Here is a 23040-nt window from a genome sequence, read left to right as displayed (position 1 = left end):
ATTCAAATAATAGAATTATTAAATCAGTTTATGAACTTTGTGAATCAGAAATGAGATAGTTTTGAGTGAGTTGGATGCAGTTTAAGTATTTCCACTATGAGAATATAAATATCAGAGATATAACTCTCCTGACTGAAAAAGGTTAAAAACATTTGGGTGCTGAACCAAGGAGAAAGCCTCTTCATTCATTGGGAATGGAAAGTATTGCTTTATACCGCACTCTCAAGGCAGAGCAGTGTCATTTGTATTACCTGGCCCGGCATGGCCAGGTGGTTAAGGAGCTCGACTCGTAATCTGAGGGCCACAGGTTCGAATCCCTATCATACCAAACATGCTTGCCCTTTCAGCTGAGGGGCATTATAATGTGATAGTCAGTCCCACTCTCCATTGGCAAAACCATTGCTAAATAGTTGGCAATGGTGTGATGATGACTTGTTGCCTTCCCTCTAGTCTTATACTACTAAGTTAGGGATGGCTTGTACAAAGAGCCATTATGTAGCTTTGCGCAAAATTCAGAGCGGATCAAAGCAAATCGTTTATATTATATATTATACGCACAATAGATACTGGTTTGTCCTTACATTTGTAAAAGTAACACTTAAACTACTTTATAGGTTCTTCCTCACCAGGACAGCCAAATATGCGACCTCCAACTCCATCTGGTACTCCTGGACAACCTGGTCCAATGATGGTTCAACAGATTTCTCAAAATCAGCCCACAGGGATGCCAATAAGAAGAACTGTAATGCTTACCCATCCACCTCCCCAACCAGTACAAAGTAATATGCCACCACCAAATGCACCATTAGCAGGACCAAATGTTCAAAATGTTCCTGCTCCTCAGCAATCTTCAGTTAATCCTCAGTCAGCTGCAAATCGACCACACAACCAGCAGACTACTGGAGGACATCCTCCTGTACCAACTATGATGCAGATGCAGCAACAGAAGCAAAATAGAATTACCCCTGTTGCTAAACCTCAAGGACTGGATCCAGTTGAGATTTTGAAAGAAAGAGAGAACAGGTTAGTTTATCTTAAATCAAAAACTATACTAATCATATGTTTATGAACATAGTCATGTTGAACAACTTAACCACTATATAACTATGAAACTTTGTAACATTCTAATAAACATTACAAATCTGTTGAACACAAAAAATCAGGTTTTACAATGAGTATTTTTGTGTACTCTTTGTCTGTGAATATATAGTCAGATTGAGAGCAAAGTGGTTTTTCTTGCTAAGAAAAATTTACATTATCTCTAAAACGTGCCTTTGAGGATCACATTTTATTTTGATTTTGTTGTAGTGAAATTTTATATTGTATCATTTATTTTCTGTATTCTAATGCTATATGTAGCTAAATCATCATTATATATAGTAAAATGAAATTTTGAAATTTTTTTCTTTGAATACAATATTTTGAAATCTTGATTTATAAAGTATTAGAACGTCCACCCTACCTCCTCCTTTGCAAAGGTTGACCTAGTCATGACTGCTTACTTTGTAAGTAGAAATTCCATAGTTAATGATAGGAGATCTTGTATAACCTGTGAGTTCATTATATGCGCTTTCATGTTCTTTGCTTGTCTCATTGCATCTGTTTTCAGACCAGAGTAAAATATATCTTTAGCAAATAGCTCAAACTCTGCTTACATGACCAGAACTTTGCTACTCTTCAGATTGTCATTATCAATCATATTATTCCCTCAGTTACTTGCATGTTCAAAGTTATGAGGTGTTTCACTTGTGGCTTGTACAGTCATTTTGTATGCAATCAAAATGTACTTTATGACAGCTCTCTGAAGAGTTGTCTTTTAGATTAAGTTCAAGAACTTTCTAATCTTCTTGGAAATTTACCAAAAAGGTTTTTCCTGTGATTGAAGAAGATATTGTGTTAAAAGTGATAAAAGGTACACTATGGCAATATTTGCATTTATATATGTCAAATATAAATCAGACATAATTCAGTGATTTTAGTTAAAAATTTTATAATGTATTAAGCTTACTAAAATTTTAAAACTTCTTGATTGTGTGTGTAGGCAATATTCAGCCCATTGTTCTCTACTGTTACAACAGAACAAGGTGAGAGTTTTTACAATGGAATAAAAGCAAATTAGGTCAAAAACAGGAATGGCTTGACCATCTTGTATTTTTTAGGGTGAATACTATTTGTAGGAATTTTCAAGTATAAACTACTAATTTGCAATTGCTTCTTTGAAGACTTGCCTCTCGGATTGCTCATCGAATTCAAGAACTTTCTAATCTTCCTGGAAGCTTACCAGAAGATCTTCGTACAAAAGCTACTATTGAGCTAAGAGCTTTAAGACTTCTCAACTTTCAGAGACAAGTATGCTTTAGTATTAATATCCTTTTTTGAAAGATATTGGCAAGTACAGCTTTTCATGTTGTATTAACATTCTCATTTGGTTGTTAACCAAATATTCTTTTTATGAGAATTTCAGGTTTTTAGTAATAGTTACAGCTTTTAGCTTTTATGTTAATGTTATTTTATATAGATTTTGAAATATAATGCACATGCATCAGCAGTATTTGATCTGTTTTCATGCATTTAACATAAATGAAGTACTAATTGAAATGGCACAAAAAAGTTATAAGAATAAATCATATTTTCATTTCACTTTATAAGAAATAATCAAGAGAAAAAACTTACATTTTATTGCAGCTTAGGGCAGAGGTTGTTAGTTGTATGCGAAAAGATTCAACTCTTGAGACAGCACTGAACCCAAAACTGTACAAAAGAAATAAACGGCAAGGATTACGAGAAGCTAGAATCACAGAAAAATTAGAGAAACAGCAAAAGCTTGAACAAGAACGGAAGAGAAGACAGAAACATCAGGTGAGGAAGTTACTGATGATAGCAATTTGTTGGCATAAAGATAAGTAATTAGTTGAAAGTATTTTTTACTTTTATATTTAAAGTATAATTCCAATAAAATTTAAATACTGCTGCTTTTAGAGAAGTAAAAGACCACAAACATATTTTAAATGCTAATTTATATGCCAAAGAGTATCATTACTTTAAACTTTTTTATTCGCGGTTATTTACTGTCAATTCAAATTTCTCAAGAATTTACATTTGTTATATAGTTTATATATATATTATCACTTATTAGAATATGTCTGGCCTAAAGTTATTGTTAATTAAGGGTTCATAATGATGACATTTATACAGGACTTGTGATTAAATTTGTTTTTTATTGCTTTAGTCACAGCAAATTATCATATACTTGATGATAAGTGTAACATAATTTATGTTTAAGTTATAGTTGTATTGTACGCATAATATTATAACTTAGTATTTTGAAACAAGATATTTAAAAAAATTTTGTGGGCTGTTAGTTTGTTTGTGTTGTTTGGAAAATTAAGTTGTAACATCTTTCTTGGGGGTATAGTATCTGAAATCACATATTTAAGCATAGATTATGTAGTTGGTTATCATATTTCTCTAAATTGTTTTTGTTGTAAAATATATGTGATTATTACATTAGCTAAATTCCATGTTCCAGAATTTTTTAAACTTTCCATTGTTTTACTATTTATTATTACTTGTTTCAGTTATTTTATATATTTACCACCAGAAACTGTTTGAAACATGATCTGTGTAATATTTATGCATAAAAAAAGTTAATGTTTAAGTTCAGTTTTGGTAAACCCAAAAAAATTTGTATTTACTGTAATATTTACAGCAAGGTAATGAAACAGATTTTTTAACTTGTAGCTAGGTAGTTCTTTACTGATTGCACGAGTCTTCACTGCTGAAGTTATGTCTTCATAAAAATACTAATGTCCGATGTTAATCAGCTGAAGTTAAATGATTTATAATGTTCAAAATATATAAATGTTCTTGGTCAATACCTGAAGTTTCCTATTAATAAATGTTAATCACAGTTATAGCTTCCAAGGTTTTTTAGTATACCAAATGTAGCAAACCAACAATATATACTGTCTTTTTTGCATATCATATTGGTGTATAAGTGTTAGGTGAGATTCTGGAAGTTTTACAGAAACAACAATATTGGCAGTCACTAGGTACACACATTACATTGTTGATTTTTACATTCAAGTATCTTTGATAAATTTAGTCTATAGGTGGAAATTTTGCAATGCATATTTTACATCATAATTTATATGCATTTTAAAATATATATTTAACTGAAACAAATATCACTATTAAAATAAATATTTAATTGTAAACAGGGGCGTAGATCCTGGGGGGGGAAGGAGGGTATACATCCCCCTTTCATTTTAGTTGGGGGGTATGGTGCATACAATCATCCCCCCTACAGTTTGGCCTGTTGAATTGTTTTATTGCATCACAGGCCTACAAAGTATGTGTTTGTTCTTGTGTTTCTCGTGTTCTTACCAATTGGATTATATAATTAGGGCTAGATGTAGGCTTTTTCAGTAGCCGAAATGTACATCTTTAATATAGGCGTGCATCTAAGCTTTCAATCTTAAGTGACAGTCAGTAGGCCTAAGTATATATGCAAGTATCATAGCAACAAGATTACTCTGTAATTGCATGTTTACAGCTTTCAAGTTCACGTAATCAAAGATTACCAATTTGCAAATAAGTGGTTGCAAAAATCATCCCCCTCCCATCGGGTGTGTAAACAAATCTATGCCCCTGATTGTAAATCTTTCACTGCATACATTTATGGTAATTAGCCATAAGCAACACAAAAGAGTATAAGAGCATTTGGCCAAGATCAATGTTGCTTGTTTCTTAGTTGCTTGCCATGGAAAGGAGGTTTGTCATTATGATAAACAAATTTTTTAGCCTTATTTTGTTTGTAGTAGAATTGCATCCTAGTGGCCCAGTGATTGGCCAAATGTAAAATGAAATTATTTACAATGTACATGAAAGAAAGAATTGTTATTTTTAAATATAGGCCTACACATGTGGAAATCTGCATTTGAGAGATTTGAAAAGACAAAATAGTAGATATGCCACAAAGTCTGCAGTGTACTGTTTTCAGGGAGATGCACATAAAACAGTTATCCTGTATACATAGTACAACACTGCTGATGCATATGTTTTAATATATGCTTCAGATATTCTAAGAAATTATTATTTTTGAAATTTCCTAGAGTAACTGAGCATGAACCTCTTGGAGACCTGTGGGAAAATACAAAAAAGCAGTTATAAACACCAGGGAAGGTTTAAATATAACATGGTAACCAAGACTTGAGATCAATTTTTAATCCTAATAAATTAATAACATTAGAACTAGTTAACTTTTCCTGGTGTTTGTTTTTTTTTAAAGACTCCTACCACTTGGTTTTTACATTTGTGTGTATACCAAGTAGCAGTTGCATTGCTCTTTTTATTTTTAATTGTTTGGGTTGGAATTGTATAGAAATGATGGTAGAGGTGGTCAGTTAGTGGTACTTGTTAATTGATTAATCAGTCATACAATATTTCTAAAACCATGATACATACAAGAAAAAAAATTCAAAGTGGATGCTCAGCTAGTTGCCTTTCCTCTAGTCAGCAGTAAAAATAAAAATTAATGGCCATGGCAGATGTTATTAGTAGATTTGCCATAACAATGACAGGGTGAGCTAGCTTGATGGTAATATTTTGATTACTTGAATAACTTTAATAATAATAAACTAGTAATGATTATAAACCCTAATTTTTATTTATTGTTTAGTTTAAGTGACACTAATCATTGTAATCTGTGAAATCATCCAATTCTAACATTACTCAGTAACATGTGGTGGCTTTACTCATTGTGTATATTATACATATGCTTATTGTGTATGTTAATATTGTTTTTTGTTTTGTAGGAATACCTTAATGCAGTTCTACAACATGCAAAAGATTTCAAAGATTATCATCGTAATATATTGAATAAAATTGGAAAAGTTAACAAAGCTGTTAGCACTTATCATGCTAATACAGAAAGAGAACAAAAAAAAGAACAAGAAAGGATAGAAAAGGAGCGTATGCGTCGATTGATGGTGAGTTACTGTTTGTGCTTAATTTATGAACTTGTAGGAAACATTTTTGTTTGCCGTATATATATTTAATTGTATTGGTGATGAAAAGTGTTAAGAAGTGCAGTAGCATGCAAATTTATTTGAATATCCTATGTCTTGTGCTGCTGTGGTTTAAAATGTTGGAAACAGCATCAAAAGAAGCACTTTGATTTTCCCACTTTATCTGTGACTCCATTCATTTAAAATATTAAGACAACAGCATTCAGGTAGTCACAAATGTTTAAGTGTTATTCAAGATGTTTAAATACAAAATATTACTTCATCACACTATATTACATTAAATTTCTGTAACATTCATCACTGACAAATACTTATGATCATCACATTTTAATATTTTATACAAGATATATAAAGATTTTTTTTTTCAAAAGCATTGTCCAGTAAATTAATATAATGTGATGTTCCAAATAAAATGTTAACGCACAGGGAATTCACAATTCGACAGAGTCCACATATGATTTTCTTGTGATGCTTGTTGGAATTTAAGAAACAAACCTAAAAGACCAGATTATTTATTAGTTACTGTGAGACACATTGTACAGATATATAAGGACTCACACGGATATCATCAGGAGGAAAGTGTCAAAGAAAAAATTATCATTGAAAGATGTGTTAGATATCTATGAATGAATTCTTTGAAAAGGTGAAGTAAAACTATGTGAAATATAGCAGATGAGTAACAAGTGATGCATAAGTAGTTTTAAAGGTACAGTCTCAGGAGCACTGCATGAATCTAGCTTTTGAGGAAGAACAGTATCAAGACAATCCATACTGCACAAAGAAAATGTAACAGAGACTAGTTTTAATAAAAGAATGTTCATCCTGGTCTTTGGAAAGTGACACATTGTACTTTAGACAGACAGATTTGTATCTATCTTATTTTCTGATAGGTATGTATGGTTTTGCAGAACAGTCAATGAGAGGTTGTGAAATGAGTGCTTTGTGCAAACATTCAAGCTTGCAGGAGGCTTTATAATAGTTTAGGTTGCAATATTTTGAACTGGTACTGACCATATTCTCAAAGTTGTTGGAATTATGGATCAACGTAAATGCCACAGAATGGTTAATCCATCATGCTTCATCTTCTGGAAAGAAGTTGCTCAACCATAATTTCATTTTTCCTGAAAATAATGATCCATAAACATGTTTAGAGAAAATTTCAAGTTTATTTAGCAAATAAAGGAGATTGCCAGCAAAAAAGAAAAGATGCTATTAAAAGTTGGACACAATTTCTCAAAGATGTCAATCTGTTAATGATGCCAAATGTGACCACACTAAATATTATTAAATATATTTAAAAACATAATTTATGTGCTAATTTTATAATAATTTGTTGCAAGATTAATTTGCAGATCAAGTTCTATAGTAAATCAATGACTTGTTTTCAAAGCCTCACAGTATAAAAATTGTTCCGATGTTTTAGTAAATTTGCATGCTACCTTATGTCTACATAAAAAAATATATAAATTTTAGTGAAAAAGTTGGTTGTTTTTTATTTAATGAATTTTAGAAATATGTGTTAAAAACCACTGAAAACTTTCTGAAGTTTTAGTCATTTTTTTCTATGTGCTTGTAATACATAAATATACATAACCAATGAGAGGAGGTTAGTGTGTTGATGTGTACACAGTGTATTTATTATGCTTTTATTTTCTTACAGATAGTTTTGACACATTATATACTCCTATAATAGTTTATTACAGTAAAATTTTATTGTTATTAATGAGTGTTAATTCAACATTTCCTTTGAAATAAATCTTGGAAGCTATATTTTGACTACTGTTATGATTCTTTCATTTTAATCTTTGTTTTACCTAATTTTAAGTGCAAGCTGAACATTGCCGAGTGACTAGTGTAAGGGAATGTGAATCTGTGGGTCAGTTGTATTGTAAAAAAATACACTGAGCCCTGCACTTTGGGTCTATAAGTGTATTATAAAAGTGGTAATCCATCCAGTCCCACTATTCAGTCAGTTACCCCAAGAATTGGTAGTAGTGCTGTTTACTAGCTTCCTACTATCTAGTCTGCTATATCAAAATTAAGGATGGATAGTACAGTTAGCCCTTGAAAGGCTTTTCATGAACATAAAATCAAGTCTAAAAAACTTTAAGCAGTTCTGTTTCATTATCAACCTTTGATCCCTTATGATTACAGGGAAGCTAATAATTAGTAATTTTGTTTTCCAGGCTGAAGATGAAGAAGGCTATCGTAAATTAATTGATCAAAAGAAGGACAAACGACTGGCATTCTTACTTTCTCAGACTGATGAGTATATTCACAATTTGACAGACATGGTGAAGCAACATAAAGCTGAACAAAAACGAAAGCTAAAAGAGAAACGAAAACGGAAGAAAAAGGTGTGCATGATTTTTTTTTTTATTTTACTTTTGTAATTGAGATACAGAATTTTTTTAAATATAAATAAATTATAGTGTATTAAATCTTCTAGAACTGTGCTCCATTTAGTGTTTTAAATCTTTCATATTTTGTATTTGTGGATAGCAGCTTGAAAACAATGTATAGCATTGTAAAACAAATTGTAAGACATTCATTATTAACACACTTGCCATGGACAGATCAAAGTGCACATGCCACAGGTTTTGAGACTTACATACACAATTTAATTAAACTACTTTATAATCATTGTATGTGAAAAACAATTTGCATCAAAACATGGTTATTAAGTCAAATTTTAATAGTATGTAAGTTTTAAGTTCTGAATTTTATAAGGAAACACATTAAACAGTTCTCAGTCTGTGAGAATTGTGACATGTTTTCTAGGTCTTCCATCATCTCTAATTTATAAACAAATCTGAGAAGTATTGAATTTAACATATGTTACTCATTATAATGTGCATATTAATCAGGCAAAGCCTAATGTTTATAGCCTTCAGTCTTATTTGTGTATAAAGCCATAAACTAGAAATTCATACTTACCTGCCATGCTCTCCTGTTAAATTCCATCATTCAGAAATTGCAGTAATTCCCTCTGATAATTTATACTAAAAAAATCAAAGTTCTAGTTTATGAAATGCCATATCTTATTACATTGTTGTCCATGCAGAGAATTTTCTATTTCCTTTCCAGCTCAAAACTTTATTCTCATGGGAGTCACATCGACAAGCTTAGCTGAGTTTTTAAATGTTCTTATCACATAGTTATAAAGCCAAAATAATTATGATAGTTGTAGGATATTGTTTGCCCTGTGCATGTTGTTATTCTGTGTTTTTAAGTTCATTTTTCAATTCAGTAAAAGTATTTAGTGTAGTAATACTATTACTATTAAAAAAAACTAGTCTTAAATTTCATCAGTTGTCAACAACAATAAAAAAAAATAACAAGAAGTCCAAGGTAAGTAATACATAACTTGATGTGCTAGTGTGAGCTATGTGTTTGCAAAGTGATTTGCAACCCCTGTGACAAAATTGTTAGTTTGACATGATTCAAAGGTCAATAAAACAAAATTTATTAAGAAACAGATGTATACTGTTACAAGTTTAAAACTATTTTGGATAAATAGCCATAGTTCTTTGTTAAAATGTGTAGTAATTCTAGAAATAAAAGAAAGAGTAATTTAGGTTTATTTTGTGTTTTTAATTGACCGAAGGCATGTAGAGTTAAGATAGAGAAAATAACAGAAGTTATAAAATATTTGACATTTGTTTATGAGGTTTGAAACTTTTCAGATGGAAAAAAATATATATCATCTTAACATAAAAATCACTTTGTTCATGCAGCATTTTCAAATTTTAGTAATGCTATCTAAAAGTTGTGCACAGTGTTTATATTCTTATTTTATTTATTTCTTTACAAGTTTATAATGTATTTTTATATAAATTGTATTTATGCCAGGTGTTGATGTACATTTGTCATAACTTATACAACAGGTTTTGATGTACATTTGTCATAACAATCACAAGTTGTATGAAAAATTGTGAAGTAGTACCTATTTGTAAAATAATTAATGCTTGATAGCTTATTAATTTCTACTGTCATAACATTTAAATTATACCCATAACATTCTTGATTAAAAACAAGCTACTCTACTAATAATAATAATAAACAGTAAAAGAGTTTTCTCATATTCTGAAATAAAGTATTGAATGATCTACTGTCATCACGTAATAAGCATATAGGAAATAATAAGTACCTAAACTGTTTTATGTTGTTAATTCTCAAAATTATGCATGCCTCAAAGTGAAAATTATATTGTAGGGTTAGTTGTAAGTCAAGTTGTGTTTATGTTGCATTGCTTTTCATTCCCAATTGTGTTATGGAAGTGTATTATTATTTTTTATGAAGATTTTTTTAGGGGGATGAGCCATATTATTGATTGAAATTATGTTTTAGCAACACTTTTTTTGTATATTAACACAAACTAAAAAGTAATAATAATATTTGTCTTTGTTTATATTATCACAATTTTAGTATACTAGCCTTTAATGGGTAGTTTTATATTAAGATTGTTATAAAGGCTAACTTGTGAAGATGTTTATGATTATTTGTTGATAAATGTTAGTGATGGGATTAAAGGTGATATTTGTTACATCTAAAGTGTGCTTTAAAGTTTATTTTAAATTCCATTCTTTTTGAAATATGTTATTTATTTTTGATTGTAGAAAAAGAGAAACCAACAGGAAGGACAAAATGGAGAGGGAAATGAGTCACTTCATGAAGGGGTATTTATTTATTTATTTACTTGCAAACAGAAATTTGTTATGCTTTTGTCCAAAGTGTATCCTCATATATTTTTAATGTCTCACAATATTCATTTATCAAAACATTTAAGGGATAACCAAAATTTTTGTACTGTAGTTATGACAAAACATATTTATTATTATGAAACGTATCATGTCTGAGTTCATTTTTACAGTCTGTAAACTCAGTAGATAGCCTGATGTGGCTTTGCTCTAAGAAAACACACACACACTCATTTTTACAGAAAATCAGTCTTTGATGTGTACATTTCAGTGACACATAAAAGTGAAAGAAACATTTTTCTCACAATTAATTTGAAAAACAATGGTGTGTATGTGTCTGTAAGAGATCAAAATCAATAGTGAAACGTGTCAAAACTGTATCAGATGTGATATTTTCCATGATTTGGAGAAAAATGAATTATTCTGAAGCTGGTCAAATGCAAGAGATCATTGCAGAGTGATTAAGTGTGGACGTCTTTTCTTTCTGATATGGTAATTACCTCCTTTTAAAAGATGTCTATACTCATTCAGTGCTGCCTTTTATACTTGAAATTTTTTATATATGTCACAATCCCTGCACTCTATCTTTGTTAGATTTAGTATGTTCCAACATTTCTCTTATGGAAATCACATTGTATCATCCATCAACCACTGTAGCATAGCATGCTCTTGTGATGTGATGTATGTGACGTCTCCTACATTCGTCTACCAAACCTTTAATTCTTATTTGGCAGTGTTTGAGTTCAGACATGCTTTCTTATTTATTTATTTCTCTGTTTGACTTTGTTTTCCTCACACAATGGTTCATTTTCAACTTTTTTTATTTGTTTAACCAGATTCTTTTTCATATTTATCATTTAATTTACATCACTTTATTTCTGCACTGGAGTTTTGTGAAACTTTTTTGTGCAGTGCATTCTGAAGTTCATCTCTTCATTCTGAGTTATAATAGTGACTAGCATTTTTCATTGGCCTCAAGTATGGTAGACCTAACATTGGATTTATCTGCCATCATATTTTGGGAGGCTGAATGATACAGGGTCTTATTTTCTCACTGCACTTTACCATGGCTCTTACTGAAACTGCTGAGCCTCTGCTGGTTGATCGAGGACTTTGTTTATATCTTTCTTCCTCTAGAGTTTGCCAGTTGTTCACATTTCCAACCTTGGAATTTCTGTCTCAGGTTTGTGTTATTTTATTCCTGTCACCAGTTTCTTTTTCACTTTGTCCTGCATTTTACATGATTTATTTTTCATCTTTTGTTTTTCCTCCTTCCCTGAATATTCAGGTTATTGCTGTTCTGTTAACATCTCATTTCCATAACTAGATATGCTTGTCATACCCCTCTTTTCTCCCCAAGGACTTGTGATCAGTTCATGCTCTCTTATCAACAGGTGGAATATATGTTTTTGATAATTTTTTTTTTTTGGGGGGGAGAGACCAAATTCTTACACATATCCTTCTCTGGTATCTTCTTTCTTACAATGACTCTCAGAGAATTCCTACAGATGTCCTGAGGGATTTTTGTTGATACCATTCACTTTCTCTCTTCTACTTTAGCCTGTACTTTGCCCTGAACTCTAACCTTCCTTACATTGTTTATTTGTTGTTGGTACTATCTGGGTTTGGATTCAGTTTTGAATTAGGTCATTGTACTCTCTTGTATATCTCAGGGTCTTGTGTCTTTCTTTTTTTATGATAATAATGGAGCCACAAGTGATATCAACCCAATAGTACTCTACTCTTATAACTTTTGTAACCAGTATGTCTCTGTTGGAACCTCATATGCCACCTATTTTTTCTAACCTTTCTCTGTTTGTTCAGTTCTAGGTATTTCTTTTTATTGATTTCCTTGATGGAGTAACATATGCTGCCACTGGTACAAAGTGACTATCCTGAGGGTTTGAGTCCTGTGGAAGCTGGACTGTTGGTGTTTCTACCTCAATCTTTTCTCTTCATTGATAATCTATGATACTAAGGGTTCTTTCAGAAAATTTCATCATGTAATTTTCTTCCCCTTCCCATCTCCTGCTTCCTTTTCTTCACCTCAATCCTGTAACATGCCTGCATCTGTCAGAGGCATTTCAGGATTTACTTGGCATCAAACAGTTTCATAATATAACAACATGCATGTAACAATGATGGTATACTGTTCTTGATAAGCATCAGTAATAGTGACATATTGGTAAGGATAGGGATCATTATTGCTAGCCAAATTGATCTTCATATGCTACATCAAGTACCATATGATATGTGGATAAAATTTATGACTACTAATATTTCCATATGTAGGTGCAGATTATCATAGCTTTCTGATAGTTCAAAAGTATGCTTCTGCTGAACTAGTCTGGTTTACAACTGTTTTAAAGATGATTTTGAACAAGTATACTAGCCATCATACTTACCAAATTTGAAACCACTTGAACATCTGAGGAGTGCCAGGGAAAATTCTTATCAGCATATGATTTACCTCTAAGCAGCTCTAAAAATGGAATGGGCAGTGTTACTGCAGCTGTTCATTGATTAACTTATTTAAATTTTATAACATTGTTGTATAATTTGCATCATTGGCTGAGATGAATATATACCATAAAACCCCATTGACTGTTAATTCTCTGTATAAGGTATGGTCCGTCTCCAGCTGTTGAATGCAAGTGTGCCAAATCCAGTGTATGTTTTGCAAACATTTTGCACACTTTTAGAGCAGCCACAGTCAGTGGGTTAACAAATGCTTTTTTGGTAATTTATTGAGTTTCAGAGTCTGTAGTGCCAAATAAAAGTGTGGTGATGGGAGGCTATAATTCATGCGTGCCATTTTTCCGCTGAAACGCAGATTTCCACGGTTTTCAAACGGCCAACAATCACCCACGAGATTTGTGTAAATTCGAGGAGAAAATATGAGCGATTTGGGGGCCGGGTAGGTGGTTTTTGAGGAGAAATCGTATTTTTTCAATGTTTATTGCAGAAAAAAAAAATCTGACCGCCATCTTGGAGGCAGTCTCATTTCATCTCGTGGTCTGGTATCGTGTGCATACCAGACGATAAAATATTCTCTACGCTCCAAAGAAACAACAGCGATTGAAATGTTTAAAAGGAAAGATGTTCATTTTGATCCTGTAGACAAGAGAATGTGTAAGGACATTAGATCAGCAGCTTCAAAGTATACCTCAAAGCTGAGGGAGAATCAGAAGAAAAGGGCAGAAAGGCTTGAGGTCTATGGTTCTGTGAAATCTGGCCCAGCCACCTTGGCTAAAGAAAAAGTCCAGAAAGCTGCAGAGGCATAGAGAGCTGCCCATTCAGAGAAGGAGAGAAAAAAGCTTGGAAGAGAGCACTGGAAACCCTTGTCTCGAAAAAGAGGAAAGTAGCCAAGATTGATTAAAGGAAATTAAGTGATTTGAAATTTGACTGTAATTTATGCAGCAGAGCAGAAGTTGATATCAGTGACTGAAAAACATTTTATTATTATCTGCAGCATACAGTGCCAGTGGTTTATTTTAAAGCATATCATTAATTTTATTTTGAAGCAATGTCAAAGCTTTCCTTGATTTGCTGTTTCAGTTTGTATTGTGAAAGAATGAAAAATATACTGATATTGAGGTACCAGTAATTTACTGACAAGATTGTATAGATGAACAAGTTTTACTGTAGGTAGTCATGTAGAGTAATTTTAAGCAATTTGAAATTTTAATGGAATACATGCAGTAGAGCAGTAGTTGTTGATGTCAGTGACTGTACAAAATTTAATTTCTGAGGCATATCACTGATATCAGTAGTTTAATATTGAACCATATCAGTAGTTGAATTTTTAAGCAATGTCATAGCTTTCCTTCATATGTTGTTTTAGTTTGTATTGTCAATTTGTAAAAGAATGGAAAATTCACTGACATTAAGGTACCAGTAGTATAATGACAAGATTGCATAGATGAACAATTTGAACTGTAGGTAGTCATGATTAGTCAAAAGAGTAATTTTATGTGATTTGAAAATTGTATGGAATATATGCAGCAGAGAAGTAGTTATTGGCAATGACCGTAAAACATTTAATTGGCAGCATACCAGTAGTTGATGATGATGATGTTATTGGTGACAAAAAGGATAATAATGAAATGATTTGTATTTGAAATATTTACTGAGTTATTTTGACTTTATTAACTCATATTACTAATATATTTTGATTTAGAAAAAAATTAAACCGAATAAATAGCAAATAAACAATCTTAAATTTCATTTATTTACTTTTTATTTTATTTGTTAATTTTAGATATTTTGATATATCTTCTAAAAAATGAATGCAAATTAAAAGAATAAATCAATCTGCTAAAAACTGTAAATGAAAGTTATAGTTTTTATTAGTTTGATTTAGTCTTTTAATTTCCTTTTGTTATTTTATATGATATATATTGTGTACTTTTCCAACATTGCAATGTCAAAAAACATAAAGAAATTATGTCCCAGATTGCACCAAATCACACCAAATTGCATCCATTTTTTAAAATTTGCCCCCGGACCCCCCTAGTCAGGCACGGCTGCACCTCACTGTGGCGCCTCTGACACCAGGCTATATACCTTTTCCTCTTTTTTTCATAAATGTCATTGGCATGCCTGATAATTGTAAATATATGCATATCAGATCATGTAGTTAGCCACCTGAGAAAAAAATTTTCTACAAATTTAATTCAGATGTGTCATTGAAATTGTATAATTAATGTAGTTGTGTCTTGTCAGAGCTTGAATATATGAGACCCAGGTCAACCTCTAATTCTTTTAATTAATTATTTTTGTTAAGAAAAAATTAGATTGCTGTAGTTTTGATAGTTGTGAACAATAAAATTAGTATTTCAAACATTGGTAAATAAATTTTTACTGTAATCATATTAAAATGTGTAATTAGGCCATAATGAACTTCACATTTTTTGTGCAAAAAGTATCTCCAATAAAAATAAAATAAAATAAATATTAAAATTATGATTATCTTTGAAATCCAAGAAAAGAAGCATTATATTTAATGTGTTACTTTGGTTTGGGATTAGTTATGTGCACTTCAGTACCTGTTTGTATGACATACCATCTGTAATAATAGTTATTCTCATGACTTAACTTATTGTGCTTCTTGTCTTTGTGATGTTTATCTAATGTTTGATCATTGAGGTTACAAACTTGTATCATATAATTGTTTTTTTGTATGGGATTGTGCATCACACCATTTTGCACAAAAGGAGATGATATTTCTGTACTTTCTCTGTTTCACTTTTTTAACAGTAATTTATAATGATACTTTTATGCTTATTACATTTTATGATATTGAAAATGAATGCATTTAACCTTACAGAAACAAATGTTTTTTTATTAAAGTGTAAATTTTCAGTACAGATATACATACAAATTTATGTGACATTACATGTTTAAATTTTTAAATAGATTTTGCATTTGAGGTTAAGGGAAAAAATGTATTCTCAGAGGTTGAACATCTTGATACACAGACGTTTACCTGATGTCTTGGTCTTAACACTTGGATATATATTATAACCTTTGAAATTGCATTGTTTATTTCCATTGGAAACAGGTATCATATTTCTAAGACAGATGCTTTAATTAAGCCAGTTAATTGGAAGGTAGTTTTATGTGTATTTTTAATTTGTTTTTAGCTTCTAGATGAGAGTTCCCAACAGAGTGATCTTCGAGTTAATGTTATAGAGACTTCTTCTGGAAAGATGTTAAAAGGTGATGATGCACCAATGGCTGGTCAGCTTGAAGCCTGGTTGGAAATGAACCCTGGGTAGGTCTGACTAAAGATATTACTATGATTAAGGGATATTTCCATTCATTACTCGGACTTAGCTCCTGTTTAATAACTTGTACATATAAATTAACCCATGTACAATATTAGTAACTATCATAATACTCCTTAACATCTAGGATTTCAGAGATGTCTGTTTACTTGTCATTATCATGTGTTTTTGTCATTTCTTGTATTACATTTGTTACGATGATAAAAAGAGAAATTTATAGTGTCAGGGATAGAAATAATAAAATAAAATTACACTTGAGGAAAAGCAGTTGGTAAGATTGTGTTTTCTCATGTAAAGTTGTATTTCCTCATGAATTTTATTTTTCATTTAATTCCATGCAATATGTTCACTTTCATTGGTCATAAGTAAAGGAATATGGATGGATCATGCATTCTCATTTAGGAAAGCCAACTAAATAAAGATGAAATTCCTCAAGCATAGTCAAATGCCTCGGGAATACAATAATATAATATTTTGATCTGTGATTGTGTTTTTACATTGTATACAAATAATGTAACACACTGCTATTTATAATTTTGACTGTCTATTATTTTCACAATGAATAAAAACATAGTACGTTTAATACTAACTAATCTTATTGACAAATGAGTTATAAACTTATATTTGTAGTGACATTATTTATTGATAAACATTCCAAACATGATGTTTCTCTGTACCTAGTAATATGGAGACGCAAAGCACGAAGGGATGATATGAATATACATAATAAAAAATATTCCACAGTTATCATTTATTTTACTTTAATGATATCAAAGAATATTGTTTCATAATAAAGATAAATCTTAAGATTGAAAGTATTCCAGATTTTAAACAGATAAGTGATAAATTCTATTCGTTTGTTTAGACAACTTTGTACTTGGCATACTTCTAAATTCAGATTACCATTTAGGCATCCTGAAGTTAAAAGTACAGTTGTACTTTACTAAAATTTCTAAAACGATTAACTCATAGAGTTCTCTTTAGATGCAAGTAGTTTTTGACCTATGTTTCCTTTTTCAAAAAAAAAAAAAATCAGTGTATCACAATATGTATTGAATCATTTTTGTATTGTGGTGTATGTAGCATTTCTTATTTCCAACTTAGAAAGTTCTGCAGTATTTCTTTTTTTCACATTTTTTTGGTTTAGTTTTGAAGTTGCTCCAAGAGAAACCAGTGATGAAGAAGGCAGCAGTGATGGAGAAGATTCTTCTGAGGTATTTTATTTTTTCTTTGTGTGTGTAGAGAATTAGTAAATTATATATTACATGATTGAATGTATCCTGGGAATAATAAAAAAAAATCCACATATTTTTAATGAATGCCAATTCTATTATTGGTATGCTATATATCATTATGTATGTATAGAAACTAGATGGAGAGGAATAAACATCACATTTTAATATTAAAAAAAAAAGATTAGAGTGGAAAAAATTGGTAAGATCAGACACAACTGTTAAAGAAATCATAAGCACAAAGCTTTTGTTTTTTTGGTTGTTTTTTGGAAAATATCAAACGCATAAAATGCTAGATTTTATTTGACACAAGAAGTAGGTAATTTTAACACCTTATGTGTATCCATTTTCACATTTCAGGGTTCTCAGTGGCTTAGTCATTAAGATTGAGAGATTATGATACTCAAAATTGGGTTTTGATGATCTGGCAGACATCTTAAAATAGCTCAAAAACAAACAGTGTTTATTGAAAAATGTACATTATAGTGGTACTTTTTGAGAAGAACAGTTTTATATGTTAATATGAATAGCCAAAGTTACTATAACAAGGCATCACTTTCTGTTAGTTTCTCATTTTTGATACTCATTACTAGTAATAATCATACGTTAGATTTAACCCAGTAATGACAACATACTTCAGACTTAAGCATATTACATAACTTGTTAAATATCTTTCCTGTATTTTTACCAAACAATTATTTAATATTTTTATTTGTGTTCTCTGAGTAAATTGTCTGAGATAATTTTCATGCCAAACATAAAAAATACTATCTTACAATTTTCACATTTCACTTTCATATTTGCTAGAACATCCTAAACAAATATTAAAAGTTTTCTATAGCTAAATGTTTATATTTAATTTTCTCTACAACTTCACCAACTCTAGCTGTTATCATCAATGTACAGTGCAATGAGTTGTTAAAAATTAAGAAATGGAAATATATTCATATATTTTATCTCTCCATTAAATAATCTTAAAATATCTTCTTATGCATAATTTCTTGCCTTAACGTTTGCTCTTATAGTTTTTGTTGACGTGCATCAGAAGATGCCTGCAGGCAGTGTAATCTTAACAGTGGAAGAGATAGTTTAGCTCCCGACAAAATGGTGGTTGCACTTGCTGACCTTATGAATGCCTGTTGATCAAAGCAAAGCATAGAATAAAGTTAAAAATTCATTAAACCTTTCACATGTTAATTTTAAAATGCAAGAAAAACAATTAAATGAAATGTAAAAGTAAAACCTAAATGCAATTTAACTGTGTATCATTGTATCAAACTATTGTGTATAAGGCAAGAAAATGGACTGAGCTTTATTTTATCATATAAACATGTATATATACTCATGTCTACATTTAGTGTGAATTTAGTGACGTTCCAATAGGAAATTTGCTTTTTCTTGGTTTTAAGCATGCCATTTGGATTAAAACTGTTGTTTAGTAACACAACTTCTGCTTATCATGTGCTTAAGAATTTTTACAGTATTTTCATCCAAAACAAGTTCTGTAAGTTTTACTTGAGCTGATCATAAACAAGTTATATAAGTGTACTTTGAACACCTTCAAGAACACAATTTATTTTCTTGTATATTAATTCTACATCATCAGGTGACAACAAACTCAAATATTTAATTATTGTTTTATAGGTTTCTTTTGATCTAAAGGAATAAAAACTTAGGTAATATAAAACTTTAAATTATAAAATACTTGATAAAAATAATTTTGTCAATATACATTGATAGTAGAGTGGTTTAATTAAATTTTGAATGTAACACAGTAATATGCAAGAAAAGGGTTTTAAGAATGGTATCTAAATTATAGGGTTAACCTATAACATCAGAACTTTATTTCAGTTATAAAATTTGGAGAAGAGAAGCAGTTTGCAAACTACCAGCAAAATTCATTCAAGAATCTGTTTAACATTCTTATAATTCAGAAAAGTGCTTAAGTTAATCAGCAGCAAAGAATATATATGAAACTTGTTCAAAAAACGCGGAGCGTAATAATTTTTTTAACACTTCCAAATGAGTAACAAATTGTGAGATATTATTTGATGATTGGAGTATAAAAAATATTTAGTTAGAGCATCTTGCTCGTCTGTTCAACATGTAAGCAAACAACTTGAATTTTTTTTACGATGAATTAAGGTAGGTGTTTATTTTCAAATACACTTCCCAAAACACCCAGCTCTTCTTCCACTTAAATTACGTTTAGATTTACATACTTTCATAGAATTCAGTATGCACACTAAAGCGAAATAGCATCTGAATTACTAAAAAGTCACTAATGTTCTTAGTTCTCAGTTTCTGAATCAACTTAACACAAACTCATTACGTCTTTTCCCCCATAGAAGTTACTTTTTTTGTTGTAAACTAAGAAAACTTTAAAATCTGTATTTTTAGATGTTGCACAGCACCTTTAAGAATGTCTCTGAGTTTTCTTGCTTTCTTTCCAACTACAAACTTTTAATTTGTAGCTCTTGTCATCTTTTGACCAGTTTCAGATCTAATTACAGTCTTGGACTCAGGAGATCACACTGTTTTAATTGATGTACTTGACCATGCCCAAGGCCTCATAGATTAATTTAATTTAGCTGCACCTGAAAAAATTTCAGTTTGAAGGCACATTGGTAGAGTTCCTGATGAGTAATAAAATGGAATTGGTTATATGAAAGACCCAAGTTTATTCTTGCTTGTACATAAAAATATAGATAATGAAAAGGAAAAAAGGTCTTGTAGATTTGATTACTATAATCCTGTATAAAAAATTTCAAGTACTGCAGTGGTTGAGGATTGCCTTATGTTATTGTTGGAAAGATTATATAATAAGTTAGCAGTAGGTTTCCTTTATAGCCTGGACATCCAAAAATTAATAGGACAAGAATATTTGCATCTTGAACTATTTGTAATTAAATCATCTTTGTACCAAAGATGTTTATGTTATAGTACTGTAAAAATTGTTCACTACAACTTGATCTTTAAGAGGAGGTACTAATTCATTTAAATATATTTTAAGGAAGATGAGCAGCCTCAAGAAACAAAGGAATTGCAGTCTGGTCTAAATGAAATAAAAGAAAATGAAAAGGCAAAGGACATTATTCAGTAAGTCATAATCATTTTATTTGATAATCTGATCTTTTTCCACTTAAAATACTGTAGTTAGTTTTTTTTGCTTAAAATAAAGCTTTGCATGGTTAAATTTAAAGTGCTTAGTAGTCTATTGGTATTTCTTCAATTTTATGACAGTTTTCTATAGGTTGCATGAATTCAGTTAAAACTAAATAATGAGTATTTTTACCCAGTAATCTCATGAATAATCTTACCACAATTTTTGTGTATCACAAGAGCATTTTTTGTCTACAGTCTAAATATGTTTTAAGTATTTGTGTGGATTCTGAATAACACAAATAACTTTTTTCAAACTAGTATACAAGTCCTACTTGTTTTATGAATGTCATTGTCAAAGACATTGGGTGAAAAACAGTGATTGAAGTATGTGTTGTATTTCAAATGATATGTACTTGTTTTAAAATGGTTAAGAAAGTGTGTGTGGACCATATGAAGTGGAAGTATTTATACACTGGCATTTACTTAAAAAATTATTCTGAACACATTTTTAATAAACATTAAAGTATTTTAATCTACAGAAGCAATTTTTTAATACTTCATAATTCTGTAATACATAAGCACTATTTCAGCAAAGAATTAAAACTTAAGCTTTTACATTTTGTTCAAAAAAGTCACCATATTTTGGAAATAGTTAATTCATTTACGAGTAACAAGCCTTATGGTATTATTTCTATCAGAAGTGATTGTAAAATACATTTATTGAAATATTTGTTTTTCAAGTAAGTTAGAACTTGTTCATTCATTGTAATCTATTGTTTTTTTAAGGGTGAAAAAAATTATTTAAAGTTTATTTTTTTGAAATGTAAAATTTAAAATAGATTATTTATTCAGGCATTAAATGCTAAATATTTTCCCTGGAAACCCAAACTGTTTTTGGAGGACAGTTGAAAATAGTTTAAAAACAAGTTATTTTCACCAAGTGATATGTATGCCTTACAGCAAAAGTTTTTTTTTCTTGTACATGTAATAATATCTTTATATAAAGCACTGTGAATTAACTTCATCTGGATATTCACTATCTACTAGCAATGCTCAAGCTGAAGATGACGAATATAAGAATATACCAGGAGGCTATCAGAATTATTATAATATTGCTCATGCTGTTAGAGAGGAAGTGAAAGAGCAGTCATCTGTGTTGGTGAATGGAAAGCTTAAAGAATACCAGGTTGTTTAATTATTTACTTACCGTTTTTTGTATGATTAGGAAATATTTTTTTATTGCAATATTTATAGATCACCTAAAGGTAATATAGTTAATAATGTGGCAAATTACATATTAATATGAATTTTCTTGACTGGTAAATAATTTTTAGGTTTTAAATCTAAAACAGTAATAATAGAAACCTAACAGCAGTGGTGTTTGAGCTTAAAAGATATGAAAACAGCTTTGAGACTTGACATGCATAAAAATTAACCTTTAATGGCCGTTATGCTGTAATGCCAAAGAAAATGTTAAATATTGTTGGAGTGTAGTAACTTTTATTAAACTTTTCCATATCTTTATGTTATAGCAAAACTAGTTTCTATTCCAAAAGTAAGAGAAGTTATATTTTCTTTCATTAATAATACAAGATAAAATTATGTTAATATTTCAGATGAATAATACAAAACAAAGCACAATAAAGCACAAAGTTGAATAGACTTAACTATTTGTATGTGGGCTCAGTCATTTTGACTGATTTTGTAAGCACAATGTAACACTAAACTACACATACTATAACTGAATGTTCTAATTTTGCACAGTTTGACAAGCTTTCACTAAAGGTCACAAGTCTACTTATAAAAAATATAAATTTTTTTATTAAAGAATTGTCAGATTTAACTCTGAATTTAGGGAGTCAGTCTGACTCAGACCCAGAGTAGTTTAAGTGCAAGGTGATTTTAAGTATATAAATTAATTTTCATGATTAAAATAAAAATGTTTCCATCTTAAAGTTTTTAAATTTAATACCATAACCTTTTGAACTTCTAAAATGAATATTAATTTTTTTGTATTCTAATACTGTATTATTTTCTCTGCTGTAACTCTAAATGTGAAATCACCCACGTAGGATGAAATGAAAAGTACATCTAAATTATCCCTCTTTTTTATTTTCAAATGTTACTACATATTGTGACAGACAATTACTATTTTTTCTTGCAGCAAAAACTAATAAACATTTCA

At 30.3% G+C, this 23040-nt stretch overlaps 1 protein-coding gene across 8 annotated transcripts in view; it reads left to right on the top strand.

Moving 5' to 3' along the window:
• The window catches only part of LOC143249375 (SWI/SNF-related matrix-associated actin-dependent regulator of chromatin subfamily A member 2-like), a 93368-nt gene that overhangs the window by 19148 nt on the left and 51180 nt on the right, over positions 1 to 23040 (top strand). For all 8 annotated transcript variants that reach the window (XM_076499129.1, XM_076499127.1, XM_076499128.1 and 5 more), the window contains exons 5-14: positions 615 to 1023; positions 2223 to 2349; positions 2686 to 2859; positions 5817 to 5990; positions 8216 to 8386; positions 10649 to 10708; positions 16375 to 16505; positions 17666 to 17732; positions 20764 to 20849; positions 21903 to 22041. In XM_076499129.1, the coding sequence (XP_076355244.1) occupies positions 615 to 1023; positions 2223 to 2349; positions 2686 to 2859; positions 5817 to 5990; positions 8216 to 8386; positions 10649 to 10708; positions 16375 to 16505; positions 17666 to 17732; positions 20764 to 20849; positions 21903 to 22041 (1538 nt within the window). The remainder of the gene's footprint in view (positions 1 to 614; positions 1024 to 2222; positions 2350 to 2685; positions 2860 to 5816; positions 5991 to 8215; positions 8387 to 10648; positions 10709 to 16374; positions 16506 to 17665; positions 17733 to 20763; positions 20850 to 21902; positions 22042 to 23040) is intronic.

Source organism: Tachypleus tridentatus, chromosome 4 (assembly GCF_004210375.1).
Source record: "Tachypleus tridentatus isolate NWPU-2018 chromosome 4, ASM421037v1, whole genome shotgun sequence".
Taxonomy (NCBI): Eukaryota; Metazoa; Arthropoda; class Merostomata; order Xiphosura; family Limulidae; genus Tachypleus; species Tachypleus tridentatus.
This window is presented reverse-complemented; position numbering and strand designations above follow the sequence as displayed.